General features: G+C 32.9%; 1 protein-coding gene across 1 annotated transcript in view; it reads right to left on the bottom strand.

Moving 5' to 3' along the window:
• Window positions 1-14,031, bottom strand: part of RFX6 (regulatory factor X6) — a 69,899-nt gene that overhangs the window by 25,983 nt on the left and 29,885 nt on the right. Inside the window, exons 7-9 of the mRNA XM_051996729.1 lie at window positions 7,579-7,686; window positions 1,053-1,130; window positions 847-960 (exon numbers count right to left, since the gene is read on the bottom strand). Coding sequence (XP_051852689.1) covers window positions 847-960; window positions 1,053-1,130; window positions 7,579-7,686 — 300 coding nt within the window. The remainder of the gene's footprint in view (window positions 1-846; window positions 961-1,052; window positions 1,131-7,578; window positions 7,687-14,031) is intronic.

The following is a 14,031-nucleotide window of genomic DNA, read 5'->3' as shown; positions in this document are numbered from 1 at the left end:
TCAAGCACATTTTCTAACAGTTTTAGCCACCCTTTTACCTTGAAGTTCTCTCGATTCCAATTCATTTTGTAAAGAGCTGATTTTTTTTTTTGCAATGTAAGTCTTAAACCCAAGCAAAATCTGATGATAACATTTACACAGTGGGTTGGTTTTCCCCACACTTTTATGTCCATTCATTGTGACTGAGAATGAAATTGATTATGGATCCATCTTGACTATTTCCTCTCCACTGGAAAAGCTTCCATGTATGCTACCTCATTAAGTGTTTGGTAGGAGACTGAGATTCTTGTCTTTCCATAAGAATCCATGATTGATGAATCTTTTGTAGATGCCCAAAATCTTTTATTTCAGTTGGAACAACATGCTAGGAGCCTTTTTATTAAAATTAGGGGCCTTTTCTATTTTACCTAATCTTTTCTTGTTTTGAAGGCTGCATTTGGAGCCAATGGAAAATAAGATGCTCAGAGGAATTTCCACAATTGCACCTAATTATTTTTCGCAAATATCATAAACTTGTCCAGTAAAATATCTAAATGGTTTTCTTTGACTATAATCTAATAATAATAATGATAATTTAAAAAAACAGAAGTTGCATCTCTTCAATTGTTAATACTAAAAGACTAGTTTTGTAAAAAAAAAATAAATAAAAATAAACCCTTTGTTTGAAAATCAAATAAAAATTAATTTACCAGCCCCTCTTCAACCTGAGGAATTTTTAATTGTTATTTTTATATTCAAATGTAAATTTTATGGAAAACATTTTCCCATAAGGTAATCCAATAAGAAGTTGTTGTTTTTGTAAGTGCACATTGCATGTAGAAAATATTAGCATGTGATGAGACTCACCTTATAAAGAATTGAGTCACAAACACAAAAAATGTCAATGATAACAGGGTTTTCAAGCAGTGGGAGAAGATGATCAGGCATTCCTTGCCAAAAATGTAATAAAAAATGTTGGATCTGTTGGAGGAAGAAAGGGTAAAAGTAATTAATTTCTTCACTCTACATGAGCACACATAATATAAAAAGAAGATATTTATGATCACCCTTACCTCTTCAAAGTTTCCGTTAATTGCATTATCCAGAATACACTGACAGTGAGTTTTGTACATCATAATGAGAGTATCTACCTATTCAAAGAAATGAAAGATTAAGCAAAAAAAATTTAATTTCTTTTTAATGTTAAAGGAACTCAAATAATTCTGTCTTATCAGATGGGACAGTTGGCAAAAAAAAAGAAATAACATTAATATAACGATGAAATTACTTTTTAACCTAAAGTAAAACAAAGTGAAATTCCAAGCATATACACATAAAGTCTCTCTCTCCACTTCTAAATCAATAATCTAGTAGTTTGACTCTATAAATGTCAGCTTCTTATTTTAACCTCCTGATTTCATTAGTGTGTGTATTCCAGCACCAATACAATTTACCATCCCTATATAATTAATAAATGGTCTTTAAGGATTGTTGTGGCTTAAATATTAATCACCTTGCAATCAGCTCTTAAATAAAGATCTCCAAACTGAGGGAGACTAGTTGCATATAAGAGATGTTCAATCTATTCTTAACCCCTGAAAACATCAATTTTCTCATCAGTTAAATAGATAATAAATTTCACCAGTCATGTTAATATTTGTTGAAGTTTTCTCAAAAAAAATTTTAGGATATAGAAATTGATGAAAGTTATAGATTTTGAAAGGATCTTAGAAATGATCTAGTTCATCCCCTTCGTTTCACACATGAGGAAATAGGGTCAAGAAATTAAAGTGACTTGGTCAAACACATATAGGTAATGAGGGAAAGGGTTAGGATTTGATGACAGGCTGACTCCAAATCCAGCATTCAGCCTAATTCCTTCAAATACAAATTGTCAGAATTGTTATTTTTTGCCATGGGTTCAGTATCAACAACTTATTTATTCATTTTCAAATTTTATAAAAACTTTGGACCATGACTGCCATTTCACAATTACCATTATTTTGCTTGATGTGACTGAAAATAGATAGTATCATTTTCAAACCAAAAGCTGAAGCAAAACTTTTTTTTTAAATTAAAGTTAGTGAAAGCAGACATGGATTAGGTTAGGAGGCGTAACTGCCTTTGACTAATGTACTAAGTTATTTAGAGGTAAAAAGCTGTCAGAAGCTTCTCTATTCAATGCTGTTCACTGGAGCAATTTTCTAGCATTTTTAGAAGTTAAAATTTAGAATTTTTTAATTTTTTGATAAATCAAAAAATAGATAGGATTTTTTTTATCCTATCTAATCCTGACTCTAAAAAAGGTATAGAGTAGTGGGAGGGAAAATGATGAAGTCCTCAAATTCAGTCCCACCTCATCCCATTCTCATCAAAACAAGCAGGCAGCTGGGATAGAGGCACAGAGACAATGAACTGGCTATTTTCAAGAGTGAGAGTCAGGGTCCCCAGCTGCCTACTAAATAGGGGCAGAAGGTTGTTCGTGATAATGCTAGCTTAGTTCTGTTCTGTCCTCTTACAAATGGATGTTTCAGTGTTTACATGAATTTATAACAGCAGCAAATTCTCCCAATCTGTTTTTGAATTTATAACTAAAGGAACTGCTCAAAAATGAAGAAATGAGATGGAGATGCTAAAATAAATTGCTAGTATATGTTTCTTTTCAATAATACCTGTCTCAATGAATTGCTATAAAGACCAAATAAAATGTATGTATGTTTCTTTCCTTCCTTCTATCCCTCTTTATATGTATGTATATGGCCTAATTTCAGGGAATTTCTCCCATCCTTGCAGGTTAGCAATTTATTCCATAATGCAACATTAAAAGAGTTTATAGCCTGGGTCACTGGAATGTTAAGTAACTTACTCATATACCTTGTATCTGTCAGAGGCAACCTTAAGGCCAACTATCTACTATACTACCAGATCTCTGCCATGAATATATATATATATATATATATATATATATATATATATATATTATGAACAGGGATGCATAATGCATATTTACACATATGCATGTGTGTATGACTGAATATGTGTGTGTGACACTACTATTTCCATATATGAAGGAAAGTCAACTAAAAAGGGAAACCCCAATATAACAAATAAATCTATTTGTTTAAGATGCTAATCTCAAAGAACAGGCTTTCCCAGCTAGGTCGGCTAGCTTTGTTTGCTACTTTGTTCTGAGACTGCCACATTGTTAATGTCAGTACCTCACAAAATCCAAAGTTGCAATGTCACTTTCAAACCAGAAAGGTAACAAAATTATTTTCAAACAGCTTATAGAATTATGAAAAAATCCATTAAATTAAACAAATTGAGAGATATGAGGGGAACCATGTTAAAAGAATGATATCATAGGAAACCATCTAAGATTTGGTCTAAATGAAAAAAAATTCTAACATTGAGACTGAGAATGAGTCTGAAATAGTTCTTTTCAATCTAAATTGAGAGGCAAAGGAGGATCAAAGAAAGTATAGCTTAAGCTACATGGGATAGGTGGGAAAATGACACCATAAAAAGAAGAAAAAATTATTCAAATCTCATTTGGCTTCTGTTTATTCTGCTGTGAAAAATAATCATTGAACTAGAAAGGACAGAACAAAAGATAACTCATAGAAAATTGACACCTAACACATGTAGTGAGATACTAGAAAAAGCAGCAAAGAACACTAGGGCTAGGACTGAGAATACAGTACAAATCCCAACTCCATGTTACTTTAGTATAGTAACTTCATCTCTGTTGACCTCAGTTTCCTTATCTATTAAATAAAGGAGTTGCCCTAGATCCCAGCTTCTTAAACTATGGGTTGTGATCCCATGTGGAGTCTTGTAACTGAATGTGCGGATTATGAAATTATGATTTATTATCAGTAAATGGTTGTCTTGTATACCTATTTTATATAACAGCAATTGTAAAAATTTCTCTGACAAAAAGAAGTCATGAGTGAGAAAGAACACTGGGAAATGAATATAAACTGCTTGCATTTTTGTTTTTCTTCTCTGGTTATTTATACCTTCTGAATCCAGTTCCCCCTGTGCAACAAGAGAACTGTTCGGTTCTGCGCACATATATTGTATCTAGGATAAACTGTAACCTATTTAACATGTAAAGGACTGCTTGCCATCTGGGGAAGGGGGTGGAGGAAGGGAGGGGGAAAATCGGAACAGAAGTGAGTGCAAGGGATAATGCTGTAAAAAATTACCCTGGCATGGGTTCTGCCAATAAAAAGTTATTTAAAAAAATTAAAAAATAATAAAAATTTAAAAAATTAAAAGAAGTCATGAGTGGAAAAAGTTTTAAGCCCTACACTAAACAATTTCTAAAGTATATTCCAATTCTAAATCTATGAGCCACTGATCTTTGATGAGTTTGTCACTAGGCCTGAATAAATAACTAGGACCCTTTCACTTATCTGAAAGGGTAGGGATGCTAGAGGAATTACTATAGCACTGGAGAAGGACAAGTATTATCCCTATTTTCAAAAAATAAAGGAAGATAATAGAGTCTGCAAACTAAGGCTTGTGGTTTTAATTTCTTTCCAGGTAGTCTCTGAAGTTATGTCTAACTGAGATTGTTTGATTTTGTGAGAATGATTTTTAATTCTTAATAAATAAAAGAATAGAATCCAACCAAAACTTAAAATGATTTTTACAATGGGTATCTATCTACTTTTCATCTTTCTTGCCATTTCTACTTCTATGATATCTTTTCCATTTGTCTTTTTTTCTATTCAGATAGCCACCCCTTAGTTCAAGCCCTCATGATCTCTCACCTAAACTACTGCAATTCCTTCCTAATTGAAATCCCTAGTTCAAGTCTCACCTTTCTCTAGTTCAAATGCCATACAGCTGCAAGAATGGTTTTTCCTTAACTATAATTCTGTGTTACTCCCCTAATCAAGAAACTCCAGTGTTCTCTCTTGCTTAAAGAATAAAACATAAGCTCCTCTACACGGCTTTTAAAGTCTTTTACAATGTAGTTCTAACCTCTCTCTCCATGGTTGGTATATATTACTTTCCTAATCTGTACTGTTCAGTTGTGTCCAAACTGTTCATGACTCCTTTTGGTATTTTCTTGGCAAAGATACTGAAGTGCTTTTCCTTTTCCCTCTCCAGTTCATTTTACATATGAGGAAATGTGCAAATAGGATTAAGTGACTTGCCCAGGATCACACAACTAGTAAATATTTAAGGCAAGATTTGAACTCAGGAAGAAGAGACTTCCTGACTTCAGGTCTACTCACTGTAGTGAGTTCTACTCACTGTACCACCTACTTACACAACAGCCAAATTAATTTGACCTCTCTTTTCTTCACATATAACATTTCATTTTCTGTCTCTGTTCCTTTTCAATAGGAATTCCGTGCCTAGAATTTCCCCCTCCTCACATGTATGTCACAGAATCCCTCAATTCCTTCAAGATTCATTCATTCTGAATGGATGCCCATCAATTGGAGAATGGTTGAGTAAATTGTGGTATATGAACCTTATGGAATATTATTGTTCTGTAAGGAATGACCAGCAGGATGAATACAGAGAGGACTGGCGAGACTTACATGAACTGATGCTAAGTAAAATGAGCAGAACCAGGAGATCATTATATACGTCAATAACGATACTGTTTGAGGATGTATTCTGATGGAAGTAGATCTCTTCAATAAAGAGTTAATTCAGTTTCAATTGATCAAGGATGGACAGAAGCAGATATACCCAAAGAAAAAACACTGGGAAATGAATATAAACTGCTTGCATTTTTGTTTTTCTTCCCGGGTTATTTATACCTTCTGAATCCAATTCTCCCTGTGCAACAAGAAAACTGTTTGGTTCTGCACACATATATTGTATCTAGGATATACTGTAACCTATTCAACATGTAAAGGACTGCTTGCCATCTGGGGGAGGGGGTGGAGGGAGGAGGGAGGGGAAAAATTGGAACAGAAGTGAGTGCAAGAGATAATGCTGTAAAAAATTACCCTGGCATGGATTCTGTCAATAAAGAGTTTTTTTTTTTTTTAAATAAACCAAATTGGGAAAAAAAAAAAAAAGATTCATTCATTCTGCATACTTTCCCAATTCCCCCAACTGCTGGTACCCACTCTCTCAACTAAATTGTACATCTTTATTTGTACCTTTTTTGTATATATACATATACATCATGAATATATAGTGGATAAAAAGTTAGCCCCAGAGACACGAAGATCTCAATTTAAGTCTTACCTTTGTCACATACTGGCTGTGCGACCCTGCATAAATCATTTAATCTATCATTACTTTAGATGACTCTCTAATACTATGTTACAAAAAAAATGGTAACCTTTATTGATAAAACATATTTCTTCATCAAAGAGTTCTCTATATAAATGAAATCACAAGTCTGATACTTATCCCTTATCCAATACTAACATATGCATATGTCTATTCTAATGAAATGCTAAGTCCTTGAGAACAGTGATTCTGATTTTTTTTTTCCTTTAGCTTCCTGGTGCCTGTCTTTCAACACTGCTAACCTCCACATAACTCTCTATGATCTGGAATATTTTCTAAAGTTATCTGGAATTATGTTACTTACATTAACACTTCAGCAATAGTTATTCAAGTATTTTCCAAAATTATAATAAAAATAACTAGCCTTTATATGCATTATAAGGTTTGCAAAGTGTTTTACTAATATTATCTCACCACTTGTCACAACAAACCTGAGTGGTAGTGCTATTATTATCTGATTCATTCACTTTAGTTGAAGAAAAAAATAAAACAAAACCAAAATCACCAGTCCAATGACACATGGCAGGGATTTTATAGATTTAGCAAGCAATGGCTACTAGCTAAATAAAAAGCTTGGCTAGACAAATGATTTCAGTGGCTCTAAAATGAGTAGATGAGTTTTGAACTTATTATATAAGCATAGGAAAATCAAGTATTAGTACTTACTACCTATAGATCTCTTCATTAAAAAGTAGAGGAAAGGATGTGTGTGTATATGAATACATACATACATATACATGTATATTATGTATATATACACATGTATCTCAAATATAAGACTAAGAATTTTAAAGGTGAAAATTACCATTGAAAACATCTAATCTAACCTTCTCATTTCACCATTTTTTAAACTTGACAAGGTGATCTAAATGGAAAGCTATTTTTAAACATTTAATATATATTTTGTCACCCCATGGTTAGGTAATGAGAGTAAGAAAGTAAATAATTAAACTAAAAACTGTTAATCAACATTAGTAATAGCTTGCCCTTCCATAAATGTGTCAATTATATTCAAGTATATAAAATTGTGACAGCTTTCAGCAAGTGTTAAGATATACTCTGAGGACTGAGCCAGGGAACGTGTATATCAATAATTAGATGAGGAAGTATTTCTAGAGGGAAAGATGAGAAGCAGCGAATGGCAGACAATAATTGAACCTTACTTTCATTGGAATCAACTCAAAGAGGGAACAAGCTCAGTTGGGTGTAGCTTACTTTATAGGGAAGCAGCAGGGGAAGAGATAGGAGAATGAGAGGGGCTGATAGAAGGGAGAGCCAATTGAGAGAGCAGTGATCAGAAGATGAAGAAGTATTTCAGTTCAATACCTTGTCTTTAGAAATGCATCCTTGGTACACAAGATGTTGTGCACTAGGGAACTCTGGAAGAAGTGTCCCAGTTTTTGAGCTGAGTGAATATTTTCGAGTGAAACCACCCTACAATTCAGAAATTAAAAATATATTGTTAACCTACTTTTACATTCCTTACAGAGAATGAGTACTCAGTACACATCCTTTGAATGAATGAAATCAGAAGAGAATATCAGTTATCAAGTAATTGATTCAAAGGTTACATTAAATAAAATAGAAATACATATGTAGATATAGATATATATTACATATATATACACATACAAACATATATATTTGTTGTTGCTGTCATCTCCAAACATTGTAGAGGCAGAAGACTATATCTACATTTTGTCCAGAGCATAAAATGTATAGGCCAACAAACCTTTGTTTCTGTTTATTTATAAATATATCTATATATGTTCAAAATAACACAATTCAATGAAAATACAAAAAGAAAAAAAAGATAAATATGCAGTCAAATTTTTCATCTAGCTTTAAGATATAGCAAATAAATTTTAATGGGTTCTCAAAACTTCATAGTTAGCTTAATATTAAAATTATGGAAGCCTCACCATGATTTCATTTACAGGAAGGGGATTGAGATTATTATTTTATTGATAAGTCCCAGGTAAGAAAAATCCTTCTATTAATCCAGGTGGTAACTTCTCTCCAATTTTTCATTTTAAGGAATTACCTAGAACCCAGCTTCTTAAACTGTGGTTCACAACTCCATATGGGCACTTGTAACTGAATGTGGGGGGGGGAGGTCATGAAATTATGATTTGTTATAAGTAAATGTTTGATTTGTATACATATTTTAAATACCCATAGAAGCAGGGTCATGTAAAAACTTCTCAAGTGAAAAGGGGTCACAACAAGAAACGTTTAAGCCCTGATATAAAACACCAAGAGATTAAACCCAGGCTCACATAGCCAACATGTATCAGAGGCAAGACCTGAAACCAGATCTTCCTGATTTCAAACTTTTCTAGCTACTACATCAAGTTGCTCCTTTCTAAAGAATTACTTCTGGAAAGGACTTCGGACATCATCACTTCCCCTTCCTATTTCCCATGCAGCCCACGGATGTTAAGAAACTTGACAAAGATTACATGGTTAGTTAGTGACAGTACTAGATTCCAATTTCCTTGCTCCTAGTCTATCTATAGAACTTTTTATTTTTTACTTCTGTAATTTAATTTTCATCCAATTTAGCAGAGACAGAAATAGAGAAACAAAGAGATCTAACTATTCACATAGGTGTGTGTGTGTGTATATATATATAATATATATATGTATGTATATATATGTTACATTATTTTGGGTATAATCAGTGAAATTGACATCTGGTTCATAACTAGTAAAAATTATATGGGACTATGAAGTATAGATATATGTGTGTGTACACATTTACATTATATGTATATACATATATATATATACACATATGTGTGTGTTCACACATATACACTGAATCATAAGGAAATAATATTTAGGAAAACATAGACTCTATTCCATTCACTATCAATGTGATCTTTGACAAACCACTTTATTTCTTTATTTCTCATTTATAAACTGAGGAGGCCAAGCAATATGAGCTTCAAGTAGAAATGCCACCAGATTTATTAATACTGGAAAATCACATGAGTCCGAAATACACACTTAGATTCACATAAAGCACAAACCCCAAAGATCATCTGTCTGTACTCCATTCATGTTTGATCAAGAAAAGCCCATCAAAATGTATTCTCCAGGTATACCATGCAGTATCAATCACAGTCCTAATCATAATCATCAGGAAATTATTTTTGGCAAGAACAATTATAGGATTCCAGATTTTTAAGATGAAAGGGTTCTTAGAAGTCATATAGTTCAACACCTCTCATTTTACAGATTAAGAAACTAAGATTTACAGACAATAAAAAGTCAAAGACTTGTTCAACATCATTCAGGTAATAGATGGCAGAGTGAGAACAAATCCTGTGTCCTCTGACTTTACTTAAACACAGATCTCATTACATTGTACTACACAACCTATAGATATTAGTAGCTTCCTATTAAAACAATTTCATTCTTTATTTCATCCCATCTTTGCACATTTGTTTCAAGATTTTTTGTGCCATATTTATGACCTTTGCTGTTTCCATGCAAAAGATTTATTATTACCTATGAACAGATGACATTCTTCCTTGCCTTATAGATACCCTCTGCTCCATGAAGGCAAATAAGATGAAGCCTAAAGTCTGGGTAGAGAAAATGTGGGCTCTAAAATGTCTTGTGGCTTGAAAATACTTACTTAATAAAGACCAGGACAATGTTTTAATATGGGTACATATTCAATCATTTAAAAAATAATTCATAAAAAGAAAATAAAATTGATGTATTTTTCAGGAGAAAAAACATTTTTCACCCATTTACACATTCTATTATCTGAAAAAATGGTTGATCAGTATTCTCATTATTGAGTTGTCATAGTCACCTTAATGGTTGGTAAATTTGCAAAGAATTAGAATTAGAATACAATGAAATTCACTTAATACCAAGACAACTATTAATGCAATTTAATTTTTTCATTCTGAATCAGAATGCACTTTTGGAACTTGCTATAACTTATGGTCAATAATGTCAACATCAGTCATCAATGCACTGAGAAGGAATGGAAATATCAGTTAATAGCAAGAAACTCTGGATAAGGAAATTCCTTTAGGGGGAGTTGGGAATCTCTGTAATTTACAATCTAGTTGCCTATGCTAATGGGAAATGAACTAACTTGCCCACTATGTATCAGAAGCAGGACTTGAACTCAGTTTTTCATAGCTTCAAAAGTGATTTTTCATCCACTGTGCCATGGAACAAGAAAAAGTAGGATAAAATATGTAATGTCAATTAATAGGGAAACTATTCATAGAATCCATAGGATTTAAACCTGGAAAGGACTTTAGCGATTGCCTCGTTCAATCTCCTTGTTTTACAGAAGAGAAAACTTAAGCCAACAGAAGTCCATCCAGTGACATTCTCAAAGTCATACAACAAATAAGAAGTAGACCTAAAATTCAAACCCAGGCCCTTTTCACTCCACATATAATTTTCTTTCCACTGCAAAATATTCATTATCCATAGCTAAATTAAATTTTCAGAAAACCATCTTTTCTCTTTAACAATCCTTTTTTTCCCCTAATAACAACATTTAGCAAAATAGAATGATTGAGTACATTATTTCTAAGAAATGCTTCACCTCATTTTAATGAATACATGGTTCTATAAATTCAAAAATCATGGGAATAAATTATAGCTTTGTTCTGAAATGATGCACTTTTATTCTAAATAGGTAGAGATGGAAATCAATGAAAAAGAAACCTAAAAAATATGGCTTGAGCGGTGGGAGGGGAAGCAAATGGGAGAGATCACTTGGGAACATTTCTACAATGGGGTAAGACAAAAAAAGTTTTACCAATAAAATAATAAGAAAAACCTAGACTGCAATGCTAAAAGAAAACCAGAACTGGGAAGCAAGAAATGTGGGTTTCTAAAAGAACCAGAAGGCTGTTCTTTTGTTTTCTGTATAAGGAGGTACCAAGTCATTGATTAGAGAGATGCCTCCTTGCTTACCTAGCGAAGTGACATTTGGACTGTTGTGTTGAACCTTAAGCATCTCATTACCAAAAGTTGTAAGGAAAGAAAAACAGAATGAGCCTAGAGAAGAGAAACAAATATGATTAGAGGGAGGGAGGGGCTCATTTATGAGGGAAGATTAAAGGAGCTAAATCTATATAGCTCAACTAAGTGATGACTAAGGGAGAATGTGATAACAGTCTACAAATATTTGACAAGCACACTGAGGTGGGGGGATGCACTATTTGGCTTGATGTAGAGTTGTTAAGCTGGCCATGAAAGGATGAAGTCAAAGAGGAAAATTTGGAGGGAAAATATGACTGAAAAGGATGAAATCATGAGATTTTGCCAGAACAAATGACAGCTGCATTATTTGGAATATTTAATGTAAATCTGAGCCAAGAACTAGAAAACACATTGTTTATAACCAATCTTGCTCTGGCTATGATTTTTTTTTAAACTTCAGTTTATACATTGATCCTACAGAAATTTTTCTGACTTTCATTTTTATCCTCTACATTGTGTTGATTTCAATCATATTTTGTCCATTTGTAATTATATTTATTCTTGTTTTATTCTTATATTTTATTATGAAGTGATAACCTTTTAAGGAGGCACTTACTTATTTTTCTGATGACCCTGTTTCAATGAACTTGAATATTTTTGCTTTTATCAATGTTTTATAAAACTTCAAATATCTCACATCAGACAAAACCACTCAAAATGAATTGCTGTTTTATTAACTTCTAAATTCATAAGAAATAAGGCAATACTTTTACTCTGTACTTTCTGAATAGCCTCTTTAAGAAGTTTAATTATCATAATAACTATCTCAAATGTCTCAAATGTCCTCATCTATAAAATGATGAAACTCTACCTCCACATAGAAGCATTGCATATAAGGTGCTATATTAATTAATGCAGCATTAGTAGAAACATTAGGAGTAGGAGTGGTAATATAGCAGTGGTAATATAGTAGTAGTAGCAGCTGCTGTTATTGTTTTATCCATAGAATCCTTCACAAAACTCAACTTGGAGCAGTGGATAGATGTCAAGGAGATTTAGGTTTCAGTTCTACTTGTGATACATACTGGTTATAGTTAAGTATTATACCCAATAAGCTTTAACTTCTCAGTATTTCCAGCTATTCTCTAAAATCTTACAATTGTAGAGCAGTAGCAGAGGGATTTTTCTCACCAGGAATTCCCTAACCTAATAAAATCTCAAATCCAGGGGGAAAGAAAGTCCTTTATGGTAGTTTTATAAGATATTTTTATAGATCTAGGTCCAATTATATCCAAATTTGCCTTTGTCAAAATTCAAAGGACTAAATCTCAAAAATAAAAGTTTAACAGTTTAACACTACTAAAAAAATAAAAATAAAAAAGTTTTCCATTAACAAGCACTATATTGCTAATAAAATTGATCATCTTTAAAAGACTTTTGGTATGATAGTTTCAGATAACACTTGTGAGTATAATTTGCCCATTTCTAACCATAGTACTATATCCCATAAGCTGGAGCAGAGGCTAATAATGAGAATTGACTGTTTTTTTCCTAAAATCAAGAGGATTGGAGAAAAAAGTTTCTACCTAACAGGTAGGTTAGCATGCTTAGAAGGTAATATTTCTCTCCTAGTTCATTAAGGGAAGAAATGAAACAAACATTTCAATCCTTGCTTTTTCAAAGTAAAAGGGTTAATTATGTTTACTGACATCCAGGACTAACTTCACCATGAATTCCAAGAATGTTGAACTTAACACCACAATCCCTTTTCAAAATTGCCTCAATGATCCTAGGACTATTAAATCCCCAAATCAAAATATCAGAAAAGATTATTTGGGGAATTCCTTTGTTTATTCATTTTAAAGCAAAGTCTCTAGTTTTAAGAATTCCCCAAATATGCTGTTAACTCAGGCTGATAGGTAACTTCTCACTATTCAAGAAAGGAGCATGAAAGAGGTAAACAATCTCCAAGTTTTAATTGAAATGAAATAATGCATATGGAAGCATTATGTAAATAATCAAAATCCCCACGAACCTAATTTGTTAATCCCTTCTTCCCACCCCTACATTGAATACTGTGTATATATATATGGCTTTTGAAAACTAAATCTGATCTTAAATTCTGTTCAGTTCCACAAATTTAGATTATCTATTATGTGTAGAATACTGGGCTTGGCATAGGAAAGAGATGGGAAGATTAAGTAAGACAAGGACTCTGGACTTATAGAGCTGAAAATAATATTTGGAGAGTCCAGAACTCTGATTTCATTAGTGTAGAATGCTTCCACTTTTACAGACACATCCCAATAATCAGCTATATCATTGGTCCACTAATGGCACAGTGGCTTAGAGTCAGGAAGACCTGAAGTCAAATCTGGCCTCTGATACTTGCTTTTTGACCCAATGTCCATCATTCAATTTCTGTTTGTCTCAGTTTCCTCAACTGTCAAATGGGGCTAATAATGATAGCATTTAGTTTGATGGGTTGTTATGAGTTCAAATGTAAAAAGTGCTTAGCACATACAAAATGTTTATTCCCTCCCTTTTTTCCACTTATTACTTTAGAGAATTTCCTGGGACATTAAAAAATTAGATGAGTTGCCAACACACAACTAGTACATCAGAGGTAGAACTTGAATCCAGGACTTCTTGACTCCAAAGCTTTTCATCCCATCCACTATGGCATGCTGGATATCACATCCACACAGGGTCAAAGCAGTCTTGATGAACGATTTTATTTTCTTAGACACAAAAGGAAGGGCTACTGAATGGATGGATAATATTGAAATGTCCTCTACTATTATTATCACT

Source organism: Antechinus flavipes, chromosome 4 (assembly GCF_016432865.1).
Source record: "Antechinus flavipes isolate AdamAnt ecotype Samford, QLD, Australia chromosome 4, AdamAnt_v2, whole genome shotgun sequence".
NCBI lineage: Eukaryota > Metazoa > Chordata > Mammalia > Dasyuromorphia > Dasyuridae > Antechinus > Antechinus flavipes.
This window is presented reverse-complemented; position numbering and strand designations above follow the sequence as displayed.